Genomic DNA, 11,800 nt, shown 5'->3' on the forward strand with positions numbered 1-11,800 from the left:
TTGCAATGCTTGAATTATGGTAATATATTTTGAGCTAGCGCATGAATATGAAGAATTAGGACTGAGACAAGGCTACGCCAGCCTCATACCGCTAATCATGAAATGCAAGCTCATGCTCATTGCTTTCTATTGGCTGTGATTCTTCTAGTGGACTTGTAGGAGCACTTTTGTCTGCCGAAGGGGCCTTGACGACCAGCAGGTCTTCTTGTAAACCAGTGAAGCAGTCGTCCATATTATCGGAGGCTGAAAGCCGTTGTCTTCTTGGTGGAAGAGGCGGTGCCACAGCAGACTGAGTAGACATAGAAGATGACTTTCGCCTTGGGCCTTTCATCACCTTTTGCGTGACTGGATGATCTCCCTTGCCTAAGTGCGGTTCGGCCGGACTTGCTGACAAAGATAATGAGTCAGGGGGGCCGGCTTGCTCCACGACGGATTGAGATACGTTGATAGGTAGAGGTTTTCGTCGAGCTAAGTTTGCAAGACTTGCCGCACCAGGAACAGTCCAGACTGTATTTCTTTTATCAGGTCTTGGAGGAGGAGGTAAAGGCGTGCCAGGTGGAGGCAACGGCTGTCCTCTCCCAATAGGGTGAGTAGGAAAGCCCAGTGACAAGTTTTGTGACTCAGGACTTGACTGAGACAGCATCGGCGGGGTGGATGTCCTCCCAAAAGCCTGATTCAAACCTTCAGTATCGTGGCCGGGTCCACTTCGGTGGAGAGTTGACACTTGCGGACGAGCGGAAGCAGTGTTAAATGTTGTGGATGATGAGTCTTGATTCTGCCGAGATGCAAACCATTTTCTAGCCGCAGTTGTCGCGGAGTTTAAGGACTGATTGAATGTTTGCTTCTTATCTAAGGAAGTAAACGCATTACGCGGCAGGGATAGCGATTGACCATTTTCAAATCCTAAATAGCTGGGATTTCTAGAGGAATCTTTTGACATCCCAGAGCCTGACGAAGAAACCGAGATGGGCAGGACTCTCCTGGTAGACACCTCTACCAAGTCTTCATCTTGGCCATCTTCCCTAGATACTCCGAGTGTGGCATTCGAACTCATTCGTGCTTCGGGATCGAAGATCAAAGTAGGTTGAGGCGGTGAGCCAACAGGTGACTCTGTGGGTGATGTGGGCTGGGACTTCGCGATGGACTTCATGGTGGTAGCGGCATCTTGCTGGCGTTTTCGTACCTCGCCCTTAGCTGCCGCTGCACTGGCGGTGTTCATGTTCACGACGGGAGTTGCAACGCTCGAAAATGATCCAGGCCGCATGGCTTTGGGTCTGGTATTTGACCTGAAATCAGTCGAAGAAGACATGCCAATGGATTCCTGAAGGTCGGAGGAATCCAGCTTCACATCCATATGGCCTCTAGATTTGAATGTTGCTTCGCTAAGAATTGGCATGCTTTGGACGCTTTCGCTCGATGAAAGGATTGGCGGCTGAGGATCCGAGTCTTCAGAATCGGACTCTTTGCCATCATAAACAGTCTCGTGCTCGTAGTCTCGACCTGGATGCTCGCTACTAACGGCTGTGTTCTCGCCTTCCTTCCAGATGCCTCCTCGAAATTGGTGTAGCGCCGTGTCGCTGAAAGGTATATCATCCCAGTTTGGCAACACGAGTGTCTCATTTATGACTTCCCGGATTCTGCTCTCTATCGCCCGAAGGATCACTCCGTAGGTAATCTGCCGCGAGCTCACGATGGGCTCGAGGGTCATCTCCATTTTCGGGGTCGATTCAAAAGTAACCCACAATCGATTGCTCGGTGGAGGTTTTATCCTCACCAATACATGACCTTCCAGTCTCTTTAGGATACCAGCAAGGACAAGGGTTACCTCGCGGGCTTTAAACCGAGATCCAAGTTCAATGCGGGCAATGGCAGAAACCTCCAGACGAAAGTTACCTTTGTAGCTGACATCGGCCTCGACAGTAAGGTCGCCGTCTACAGTCAATTCTCTCAGTTTTGGATTCGTTATGAATGGTGGTAGGTCCCCCATATCAATCTTTTGTAGGCTTATGCCTGTGATTAAAGCAGGCTTTGGGACACGCGCGATCTTCTTCGTTATCTTTGTCCGAATGAGCTGCTCGACTGTGGAGGTTTTATAAAGAGAGAGAAAAAGCCTTCCTATTAGTGCATTGATCCAGCGCGTTTGTAGGTTTTCTTCGGATGCATGAAGTTGCTGCACCAATTTGACGAGATCAGGTGTATGGAATTGCAGTGGCAAGGGCGGCGTTCTGCAAGAGCCCACACCATGTTCTTGGCTTTGTAACATGGCGTGATAGAAGTCCTCTTTCTCTGAACAGTTTTCAGAGAAGAAATAGAAAGGCTTCGAATCCGCAGTAAGGCTACCCAAGAGCAGTCTTTGCTTTAGCTGAATGCAGTTGCGCTTGATCCATAGTTCCCCCTCTGGTATTGTCTCTCCCCCACCATATACGCCTACCTCATAATGTGCAAGAGATATAACGTGTCGCACTTCCAGTTGCTCGGAATCGTCGTAAAGCATGAGGTGTCCATGTCTTCAAGAATGTCAGTTGCTGGTCAACACAAGTGTTCGGTACGATTTACGTACCTTAGAACGACGTAGAACACATTGCGAGCTTTCTTGACTCTCCCAATCGTGACGTCTAGCGTTGGGCTTGTTGTTTTGTTCCTGTCGAAGATGCTCCTATACATAGACTGATATACACTCGGGCTCTCCGTTGCAACCACCGTCCCAGCGGGTGTGATACGTTCAGGAGGCTTCCCATTTATTCCCCCAGGCACGTATTCTCGACAAACAGCGAAGTATCCGGCGGCGACATCGGGAATATGAGTGGGAGGTTTGAGTTCAGCTGGAAACCCGTTTGAATCCGCATGGGAGCGCTCTTGTGGCCGGGGAGGAACTCCTTCATCTAAGAGCTGACCTATATCTTCGTCTATGGGGTCGCTCCTAAGGGGTAGTGTTAGGTAGGCATAGAAGAAGAGGAGAACAAGTAGGAGCGGGATGAAGGTGATGCCTCCGAACACGTAGATTGCAACGAAAACCGGTAAAGATGACATATTTGTATCTCCTCAGTGAGTGACCGCGAAACGGCAACCCGCAAGAGTCTCGTTTTCATTGTGATCGGGGCATTGCAGATGGGCGTGGAGAGCTTTGGGAAGTTCGTCTTGGGAGGTCAAGTTGGTGATGATGAGGCTCGCAAGGCTAGTCCTAAAATAGCTAGACATGTCACGGTCGCGGCTTTAGCTAATCTGCCGAGCTAAGTGAGACTTCGTGAGTGACTTTCCAAGAACCGTTTCACCCCCCTCATCACTGTATCTCACAGTGAGCACGACTCAAATTTCTGACACCCACCCAATGATATTCCAAATATAACACACTATTGTCTTTTTTCACTTGTAGAGTTTAGGACATCGTTTCTGCCTGCCATCGGCCCGGAAACACAAAAATACATTCCTCGTTAGGCAGCGTATACTTAGGCGCTAGAGCCCGTACGAGGACTACTTTCAACCTTTAGTTCCATAGCGGTATATTCATTTCCCTGTTAGTAGCAAGTGGAGGGGGCTCTTTATCCCTTTCAAGAGACGTTGCTGCATTGCCATCGCCTCTGTCTCGACCGGAAGCATCAAAACCTCCCGCTTCCTTGTCTCTTTCATTCACCTCGTCATTATTCCACTCGCACTCATCGATTCCGACTGCTTTTGTAAGGGCCCAAAAATTCTCTGCTAGTTGACATGGAAAGATTGAAGATCCCACAATATCTGCTATATTTTTTGCCGTGTTCTTCTCCCAAGGGTATGATGGTGGAACAAAATCAATTTACTGCTGCTCAGTAGTAAGGTGAGTGAGAGTTTGGCGACAAGGAAGTGAAAGCACGGACCAGAGGTGAATGTGGGTCTAAGCTCTGGCTTGGCGTGGCCTCGCCACCTTGATAAAGCGCTCTTTCCAATCATGGACAAAATCTCAGACACCCCACCTCACTTCTTTGTTCAAATCTTCGATAAATTGCAAACGTACAAACTCTTTCAGCTTTTGACAAAGAACGTATTGCCAGTCAAAATGGCATCTACGAACCAACCTAGCACCATGGTGGTCCGTAGAGACCCAACACCTGAGGAGATTGCACACTTTCTGGCTACCCGAACTGCCGCCCAGATGTTGCAACTGGTGCAGGCCATGAGAGACCCTGGAGCACAAGCCGCATTGACGACGACACTCCTGCTTGCGCCGCCCGCCGTCTCGAAACACACGACCACTCCAGAGAAAGCAAAGAAGGCTCTCAATGCATTCGTTGGATTTCGATGTGAGTCCGAGTTACATTCATTGTGAATCAAGCTAACTCAAGTCAAGGCTATTGTGTCCTCATACCCGGCTTCAAGCTATGGCCAATGAAGACACTGTCCAACCCTATTGGCATCTTGTGGGAAGAGAATCCTAATAAACCCCTCTGGACCCTAATGACGAAGACTTGGTCCATAATCCGGGATCAAATCGGCAAGAAAAAGGCCCCTCTTGACTTGTACTTTCGCATCATGTGTCCGTATCTTGGCATTCCTCAACCAGAGACATACCTTGAGCACATGGGATGGAAGCTTGCCGCTGATGCAGAAGGCGCGCCATGTCTCTCCCGCGAGTATATTCCTGTGCCAGAGATCCTTGAAGCCGGAGTCGAAGCTACGACACTCTCGGTTGAAGATATCATCAATTATTGCCAGTCAATGGGCTATGCTCAGGAATATGTCGTTGACATGAACCTTACCTCATCAACTTTCCTTGGACATACTATTAGCACGACCCCCGGACGAGCTGCTGCGCGAAACAAGCGTCGAGCCAAGCGACAGGTCACGAGGGACCATACGTTCGTCCCAGCCTTCCATGAGGAGACCCAGTTCTATGGCAACCTAACTAGCGTGCTCACGGAGTACAATGCCAATGTTCCCCGAGACGACGAGTTCAATGAGTTTGTCGACTGGGCGGGCAGCTCTGCTGTCTAATCCTCGTCATACGTTGTTTTACCTAACATACGGTTCTTTGTCAAAAGGACTCACTGTGATGTGTCAGCATCATATTGAGTCAGCCAGAAGCATAGCATAGCACAGGAACCAGTTATAGATAGGTAGATTATCATTGCGATTTCGATATCCACCAAGTCCGTAAACCCTGACCTCTTTTACCAAGACATTATCGTGACAATCAAAACTTAGAACTCAGACCTCTCCATAGCCAGCGAAGTCAAAGAAGACATTGAACTCTTCTTCAAGACGTCCCTGGCGAAGCAACTCTGCATCGTGGAACATGTTTGAAGACGGGGATTGGGATGCCATGGACTCAGCAAGCTCAACAGCATCGCTCGGAAGCGTGTCGCTGATGTGGGCAGTGATATCATTTTTGGCAGCTTGGGAGACGTCAAATGCCGACATCGTAGTATCTGGAAAGGAATTGAAGTTCACAGCGGCTTCTATTGCCTTTCGAGACTGTCGTTTCTTTTTCTGACCTGGCTTCCGAGGATTGTACTTGTATTGAGGGTACATGCGCAGGTGCAGCTCCTTCGCCATCTTGGCTTGCTCCTTCCAGTAGTCTTTCTCTGTCGCAGGAAGGTTCTTCCAACACTCAGAAGTAATGGTGGCTACGCAGAGTTAGTAAGAATGCAGTAAAGTAACGATGCAATGGAGTGATGCTTACAGATCCTCTGGACGGTGAGGTCAGGATTATCTGCTTTCAGCTGCTTATACTTGTAGTCTCTGAAGAGCATGAAACAGTTCATGGGACGGGGAGGGTGGCCTGCCGCTCGCTCAGGAACTCTGGAGACGGCGGGCGGCGCAAGCAGGAGTGTCGTCGTCAATGCGGCTTGTGCTCCAGGGTCTCTCATGGCCTGCACCAGTTGCAACATCTGGGCGGCAGTTCGGGTAGCCAGAAAGTGTGCAATCTCCTCAGGTGTTGGGTCTCTACGGACCACCATGGTGCTAGGTTGGTTCGTAGATGCCATTTTGACTGGCAATACAGCACCTCGGCAAAAGTTTATACACACTTTTTCCCCAATACTAGACTCGCGTATAACAGCGGTTCCTACAGGCTGAACACATAGCTATTCCCATGTAAGCTTGCAGAAGGCAGGATCTATGATTGAAATGATGTATTTTAGACTGAGTGTCCGAGGAACTATGTAGTGTATATAGTATGCTATGACGCCAAGCCCATGGTTGATTGGGCAGCCTTCGTACATAGTAGGCCCTAGAGCTTACATCGCCTAATATTTCGCCTGCCACCCTTGGGCCTTTATTACAGCCCGAATTCTCTTAGGTACACTCTTAATAAGATTGTCAATTGTGGCCTGGGGGATCTCTCTCCATACTTGCTGTGCACAATGAACGAGTCTCTCTCGATCAACTGCACTGAATCCCTGGTCCCCAAGCTCTGGATAGAGCCCAACTATCTTCTGCTTCAATATCCACCAGAGATGTTCTATGGGGTTCAGATCTGATGAGTACGGAGGCCAGTCAATTGTTTCAACCTCATGCACTGCCAACCAGTCCCGCGTCATCTGGGAGGTATGGATTGGTGCGTTATCCATCTGGAGAATGAAGGGCTCGCACTCTGTGTCTTCATCCTCAAGACCCTCATCTGTTGGTTCGTTCCATGGGAGTAGCCCATCTTCTAAAGCATTGGTGTACGACTCTGAATTAAATCCACGCCTCCCGTTCACCCTCTCCATCGCAATGAGCTCTGTTCTTCCCCCAATCCAGATTGCTCCCCAGAACATCTGCTTGAACATTAACTGACATCCTTTACTCTCAGCCACCTCCTTATTCCACTTCTGTGAGCTTGTACGGAAGACCCACGGGCGCTTCTTTCCCCTGCCTCGTTCAACTGAGCATTCGTCAGAGAACTTGATGCGATGCCAACGGCGTGCTCTCATTCTCCTGCACCAATCCAGTCGGATTCGTGCGTCCTTTTGTGTGAGCTTTGGACGCTTTTTGGCGACCCAGTTCGTGATACCATGCTTTTTAAGTAGCCGATATAGAGTTGCATTTGAAACGTCGATACCACGCACCCTCAACTTCAATTGAGCGTACTCGATGCGGGGATATTGTCGAACAATCTGGAGAACCCGGTGCTGCTCTCGATCTGATAGTTTGTTTGGAGCTCCTTTACGAGGCAGAGAGTCCATGGTCGCATGCGTTTCCCATCTCTTCATTGTACTGTAAACGACCTCTCTGCTCACATTGAATTCCCGAGCGATCTTGGCCTTAGCAATTCCATTCTCAACGCACTCGAGAATTTCAGCTCTAATATGGGGCGCAAGCTCTTTTTTTTGCGTTCGATTGCCAGATATTGCTGGTGGATGGCGAGGCATTCTTTTAAAGCTATTTTAGAGTGAATAGGATAGGGTTTCAGCCCAAGCAATTTTAGTGTAGTAAAAAACCGCGATAATCTTTTTTCCCAAATGTTTTGTCGATTCAGTAACTCCCACATTGCTTCCCGGAGACCTTATTTCAGGGGCGGGGAGTATTTTATGATCTGGCAGAGTTTCTCGCGACCTAAGTAACAGACCACTACGCAGGGAGCCCTGTTGTATAACCCCAACGCAAGCCACCTTCCTATCAAACCCACCAATCCAAACTCATTATTCCTATCCCCACTCCTCCTCCAACTCCCGAACCCAGTTTTCAATATACATTCAGAACAGCACCTCCCTATCAGGCTCGTTGCTGGTTCCTATCCTTGGCATCGAGGCGATGGCAGCACACGTCCGAAAACGGGCATGATATGGCGTCTCGGTACCAAAGTTCTGGGTGGGTATCAAAATCGCAATGATAAGCCACTTATAACTGCTTCCCCTGCTATGCCTGCGATATACTAATGTGGATATACTAATGTGATGCTGGTGCGTTCCAATCGCTTGCCCAAATAAACGTACCACATCTCCACTGTGTCCCCTTCTCCTTCTGTCCATTCGGACCCAGCGGCCGAGCGCATGTCCAAAACTGTCTCCCACAGTTCACACCAGGTTTTTTAGTTGTAAAGGTTATGCAGGGTTCGTTGTGGCTTTCGCAGCGCGGAGGCGGCCTCTTGGAGAAGAGGCGCGTCCAGGTTTCTTTTGTTTCAATGGGGTCAATGAAGGGCGATTGTTGCGAACCTGCTAGGGTGAAGGAAAATGAAGCTAAGGGCAGTGAGGGAGGCTGTGTGTTAGGCGACATTTTTGGCTTGTCATTAAAGTTGGGGTCTACGTGGATTTCGTTGGGTCAGTGCTGATGCGGGTTGGAGAAAGATCATTGAAGGCTAACCTACTAGAATAATCAATGGTCGGCGTGTTGGGTGCAGCTGGTTCACCCAAGGATGCACTCGACTGATCGCCAGCATTGATTGCCTTTGGATGCGACGAAAAGAACCCTTTGAGGGACTGTTGCCCTTTGGAGACGCTCGATGACTGCGAAGAGCCGATGCTGGACTTACTCCGCTTGACAAGCTTCGCGGCGGGCGATCCGTTCTGTCGGCGTTTCTCTGGAGAGTTAAGCGGGCTCGCAGACGTTGAGGGTGCCAGCTCTGCAGCAGCCTCCTCGGATCCCCTGCTCTTTGGCATGTTCACACTGCCACTCGTCGGGGACGGCCAAAACTCTGAGCTAGATTCAACCTTTGGCAATGCGGGCCGTCTTGAGAACATGTCTTTAATGCTCCTGCGCTTGTCGAACTCAGGGAGCAGTTTTCCTGATAGTGGTAGTAGGTCTTTCGCCGGGTTGAAGTCCCTCATCCTCTCGCCGTTCCTGAACATCCCGGGAGGGTTCATGATATCTAGTATATGGACCTGCTCTCCTCTCGCATCTACTATATCCTTCGTCGTGGCATATACCGGGCAATGATCCGAACCCATCAGTCCTTCCTGTATGTTCGACTCGGAAAACCACGCTTGCATCTCGATGCTACAAAGCACATAATCGATTCTGGACCCAAAGTTCCCCGGTCGCGCGTTGATCTTCTGTTCCCAATGTGTGAACATGCCCTGTCGCATTGGGTGGAACTCTCGACATATATCCCAGAGCACTGGCTCCTCCCTGCCCTCGTCCCGTTCGCCAGGTACTTTGCCGTTTGCCAGCAGTTGGTTGAATATACGCCGGTTCGGGGTATTGAGATACTCGTCACGGGATATGCCTTCTTGCCTCATGGCGTCTTCAGCCTTAGCTGTATCAATCTCTTCTCTAGATACGTTCAGATCTCCCGTCAGAATGACCCTCTTGCCCATCTTGTGGAGGTTCCGGATGCGGATGTCGAGGGCACAAACAAAGCCGTATCGAAAACTATCTCTCAATCCATTGCTGTTTGCGGGGCTGTAGACACCGAAGAGGACGAATGCGGGGAACTCGAGGACCAAGCATCGACCTTCGGCATCAAGTGCAGCTGGGTCGACTCCCAGATCGGCCACTTGGGATGGGGTTGGGTAGCCGCCAATACAGGCATCTTGTGGGATATCGCGGTATGGCGTTGACGACCCTGGGGGACAAAGAACTCCAAGAAGGCCTTCTTCGGCGCGGACCGGGGCGCACACTGATTGGCGTGTATATATTCCTACTCCAGAGTATCCTGCACTGCAACATCAGCCACATGAATAGCACTGGTACCGAGCATTCTGTAGGCAGCAAGTATTGAGCTACTTCAAGACCAAATCATTCCAAGGGAAGCATTACTAGTACCTTTCTTATGCTTAGGTAGGCTGAAATAGCAATCCCAGCCGGGTACCATGACCATGTCGTCGCTCAGATCCTTGCGCTGGATCTTCAGCTCTTGCATAATGACGATGTCTGCCTCGAGAACATCGAACATGTAATTGAAGGTACGATTCCCGCGCCATGGATGATAACCAAACGGATTACGGATACCGTTGACATTCCAGGTTGTGATACGAACCATAGTTGCTGTGGCGGCAGGCGAATGGTGTGCCTCATCACTAAGACTCGGGGCGTGTCTGCAGTGTCTAGATGGGCTGTCTAGATGGGCTGTGCACGCTGTCTCTGTGGCTTTCGGGCGGCCAGACACGCCAAAACACGACCATCGACTTCCCGCACAGCAAAAACGCAAGACCTGACGTTCTCTCAGCACGATGTCACGTTGAAAGGGCCAAGCGTACAGACGGCACAAACGGCGCAAACGGTGTAAACTTGCCAAGCCCGCTCCGGGAAGAACCGCGCCTGCAACATCACCTGATGCTAGCAGGAACGACATCGCTTCGGTCAAGCTCAACCCTCCTCTTCAAATTCGCACCACCGTTCCCGGACAATCACCCACGATCCAATTGACACCCTCTCCACTCTACCATGTCCGCTCGAGCTGCCATGTTCCCGCAGCGTGTCCTTTTCCGCTCCACCCAGCGTCTAGGGCTCGCCCGCACGGCCTTCCGCCGCCGCCAGTACAGCTCCGAAGCCCCGAAGCAGTTCACAGGCGCTGAGGACAACGAGTTCAACCGCGAGCGTGCCAGAATCCAGGAGCACGCTGCCGAGAGCGGTGGTGAGTGGAATCCCAGTCGATAATCCTGTCCAACCCTGATGATCTTTGCAGAATTCTGGCGAAAGCTCACCCTCTTGTAAGCTCCCCAGAACTCCCGATAATACACCCTTCACGCTTGTGGAGCCTTCATACTTGGTCGTCCTCGTGCGAATGGCGAAAATGCCGTCATATCTATTCTCGACGCATGAATAACTGGGAGATGTGGTGCACATTGTCAACTCCAATCGATCCGCATTATGTCACTGCATTGCATGGCTCTGCCCTCTACGCCAATAAACAAGTGAGGGGATTTCGCTAACTGTCACTCCAGCGTCGCCGTTCCTGCTCTCATCATCGCGTCCGTCAACGCGAAGCTCCGATGGGATGCCCATTGGGAGCACAAAGCGCACGAACCCCCCATTGAGGAAAAGCCGGAATACTCGTACCAGAACATCCGCACGAAGAACTTCTGGTGGGGTGACGGTGACAAGGCAAGTCATGCTTCCATCACGATCCTTCCCTCTACAGAGTCACACACTACATCTAAGACCCAGTCCTGACTGAAGCTCGTTAGACACTCTTCTGGAATGACAAGGTCAATTATCACAAGAAGGACGAGTAGGCCATTGCTTGCTGAGCCTCACGGCACCTTTTCCTTTGTGAGACTGTACTAGATACCGAAGACTCGGATGGGCGATAGTGGGAATGTATATAGGTGGTGCGCAAGCTCATGCTACGGAAGAACCTGATGCCGCATTTCAATTACTTTACGCACCGCCCCAGATAATCCCGTGTTGTTTGCCTGCAACTCTGTGATTTCCTCGCTCTCTGCATGTCAACCTCGGAGTGTTGCTTCTAATGAAGACCATTGCTTAATAATAATACTAGTAAATTGTACTATTTACCCAACTAATTCTAATAACTTTCGCAGCCCGCTCGACAACATTCATCCAACCTTGCTCCTAAACTTTTGTAGTCAGCCACGTATTAGAGTCGTAGTAGAAGAGAGGGCGATGGAATTTTGGGACAACTAAGTGTACCACCGAACATAGCTCGATAACCATGAAGCGGCGACAATACTATCTAGCCTTGATTTCCATTCCTAACTAGCTTCTAGCCTTTGCCTCTTCCCTTAGCAGAATAGTGACAATTTGTGACTCGGCTTCAGGTCCCTTTTTTTGTCCTGGTGGGGCCTTGGGTTCAGCTAACCAGCATGGCATCAAATGCGATCTTGTTAGAATGTGCGTGCAGGGGCTATATGCAGTTTCAAGTTCAAGCCTATCCTCTGTTTACTAGACACTAATCACAATGATACCGATGTTGGCTCTACGCCACGTCCACCTCTGCTACAAA

At 50.1% G+C, this 11,800-nt stretch overlaps 5 protein-coding genes across 5 annotated transcripts; 2 read left to right on the top strand and 3 right to left on the bottom strand.

Annotated features, from left to right (window-relative positions):
* Window positions 1–91: 91 nt before the first annotated feature.
* BDR25DRAFT_339253 (uncharacterized protein) lies at window positions 92–3,115 on the bottom strand (the record flags this gene model as incomplete). Its single annotated transcript, XM_033693361.1, has 2 exons — window positions 2,561–3,115; window positions 92–2,507 (listed from the first exon to the last, which is right to left on the bottom strand). The coding sequence occupies exons 1-2, from the start codon at window positions 3,028–3,030 to the stop codon at window positions 92–94; spliced, it is 2,886 nt and encodes a 961-aa protein (XP_033554147.1). The 5' UTR covers window positions 3,031–3,115.
* Window positions 3,116–4,030: 915 nt separating this feature from the next.
* On the top strand, window positions 4,031–4,965 carry BDR25DRAFT_339254 (uncharacterized protein; the record flags this gene model as incomplete). The annotated part of the gene is made up of 2 exons (XM_033693362.1): window positions 4,031–4,274; window positions 4,322–4,965. The coding sequence occupies 2 exons, from the start codon at window positions 4,031–4,033 to the stop codon at window positions 4,963–4,965; spliced, it is 888 nt and encodes a 295-aa protein (XP_033554148.1).
* A 213-nt stretch (window positions 4,966–5,178) lies between these two features.
* On the bottom strand, window positions 5,179–5,840 carry BDR25DRAFT_208689 (HMG-box; the record flags this gene model as incomplete). Its single annotated transcript, XM_033684579.1, has 2 exons — window positions 5,179–5,597; window positions 5,654–5,840. The coding sequence occupies 2 exons, from the start codon at window positions 5,838–5,840 to the stop codon at window positions 5,179–5,181; spliced, it is 606 nt and encodes a 201-aa protein (XP_033554149.1).
* Window positions 5,841–7,665: 1,825 nt separating this feature from the next.
* Window positions 7,666–10,056, bottom strand: BDR25DRAFT_45419 (DNase I-like protein). The gene is made up of 3 exons (XM_033698592.1): window positions 9,658–10,056; window positions 8,261–9,547; window positions 7,666–8,195 (listed from the first exon to the last, which is right to left on the bottom strand). Exons 1-3 carry the CDS (start codon window positions 9,872–9,874, stop codon window positions 7,843–7,845), a joined length of 1,857 nt encoding a protein of 618 aa, XP_033554150.1. The 5' UTR covers window positions 9,875–10,056; the 3' UTR covers window positions 7,666–7,842.
* A 132-nt stretch (window positions 10,057–10,188) lies between these two features.
* BDR25DRAFT_300280 (COX6A-domain-containing protein) lies at window positions 10,189–11,291 on the top strand. The gene is made up of 4 exons (XM_033689340.1): window positions 10,189–10,468; window positions 10,520–10,544; window positions 10,779–10,938; window positions 11,022–11,291. Exons 1-4 carry the CDS (start codon window positions 10,279–10,281, stop codon window positions 11,067–11,069), a joined length of 423 nt encoding a protein of 140 aa, XP_033554151.1. The 5' UTR covers window positions 10,189–10,278; the 3' UTR covers window positions 11,070–11,291.
* Window positions 11,292–11,800: the final 509 nt, after the last annotated feature.

This window comes from Lindgomyces ingoldianus, assembly GCF_010093535.1.
Source record: "Lindgomyces ingoldianus strain ATCC 200398 unplaced genomic scaffold BDR25scaffold_2, whole genome shotgun sequence".
Classification (NCBI taxonomy): domain Eukaryota; kingdom Fungi; phylum Ascomycota; class Dothideomycetes; order Pleosporales; family Lindgomycetaceae; genus Lindgomyces; species Lindgomyces ingoldianus.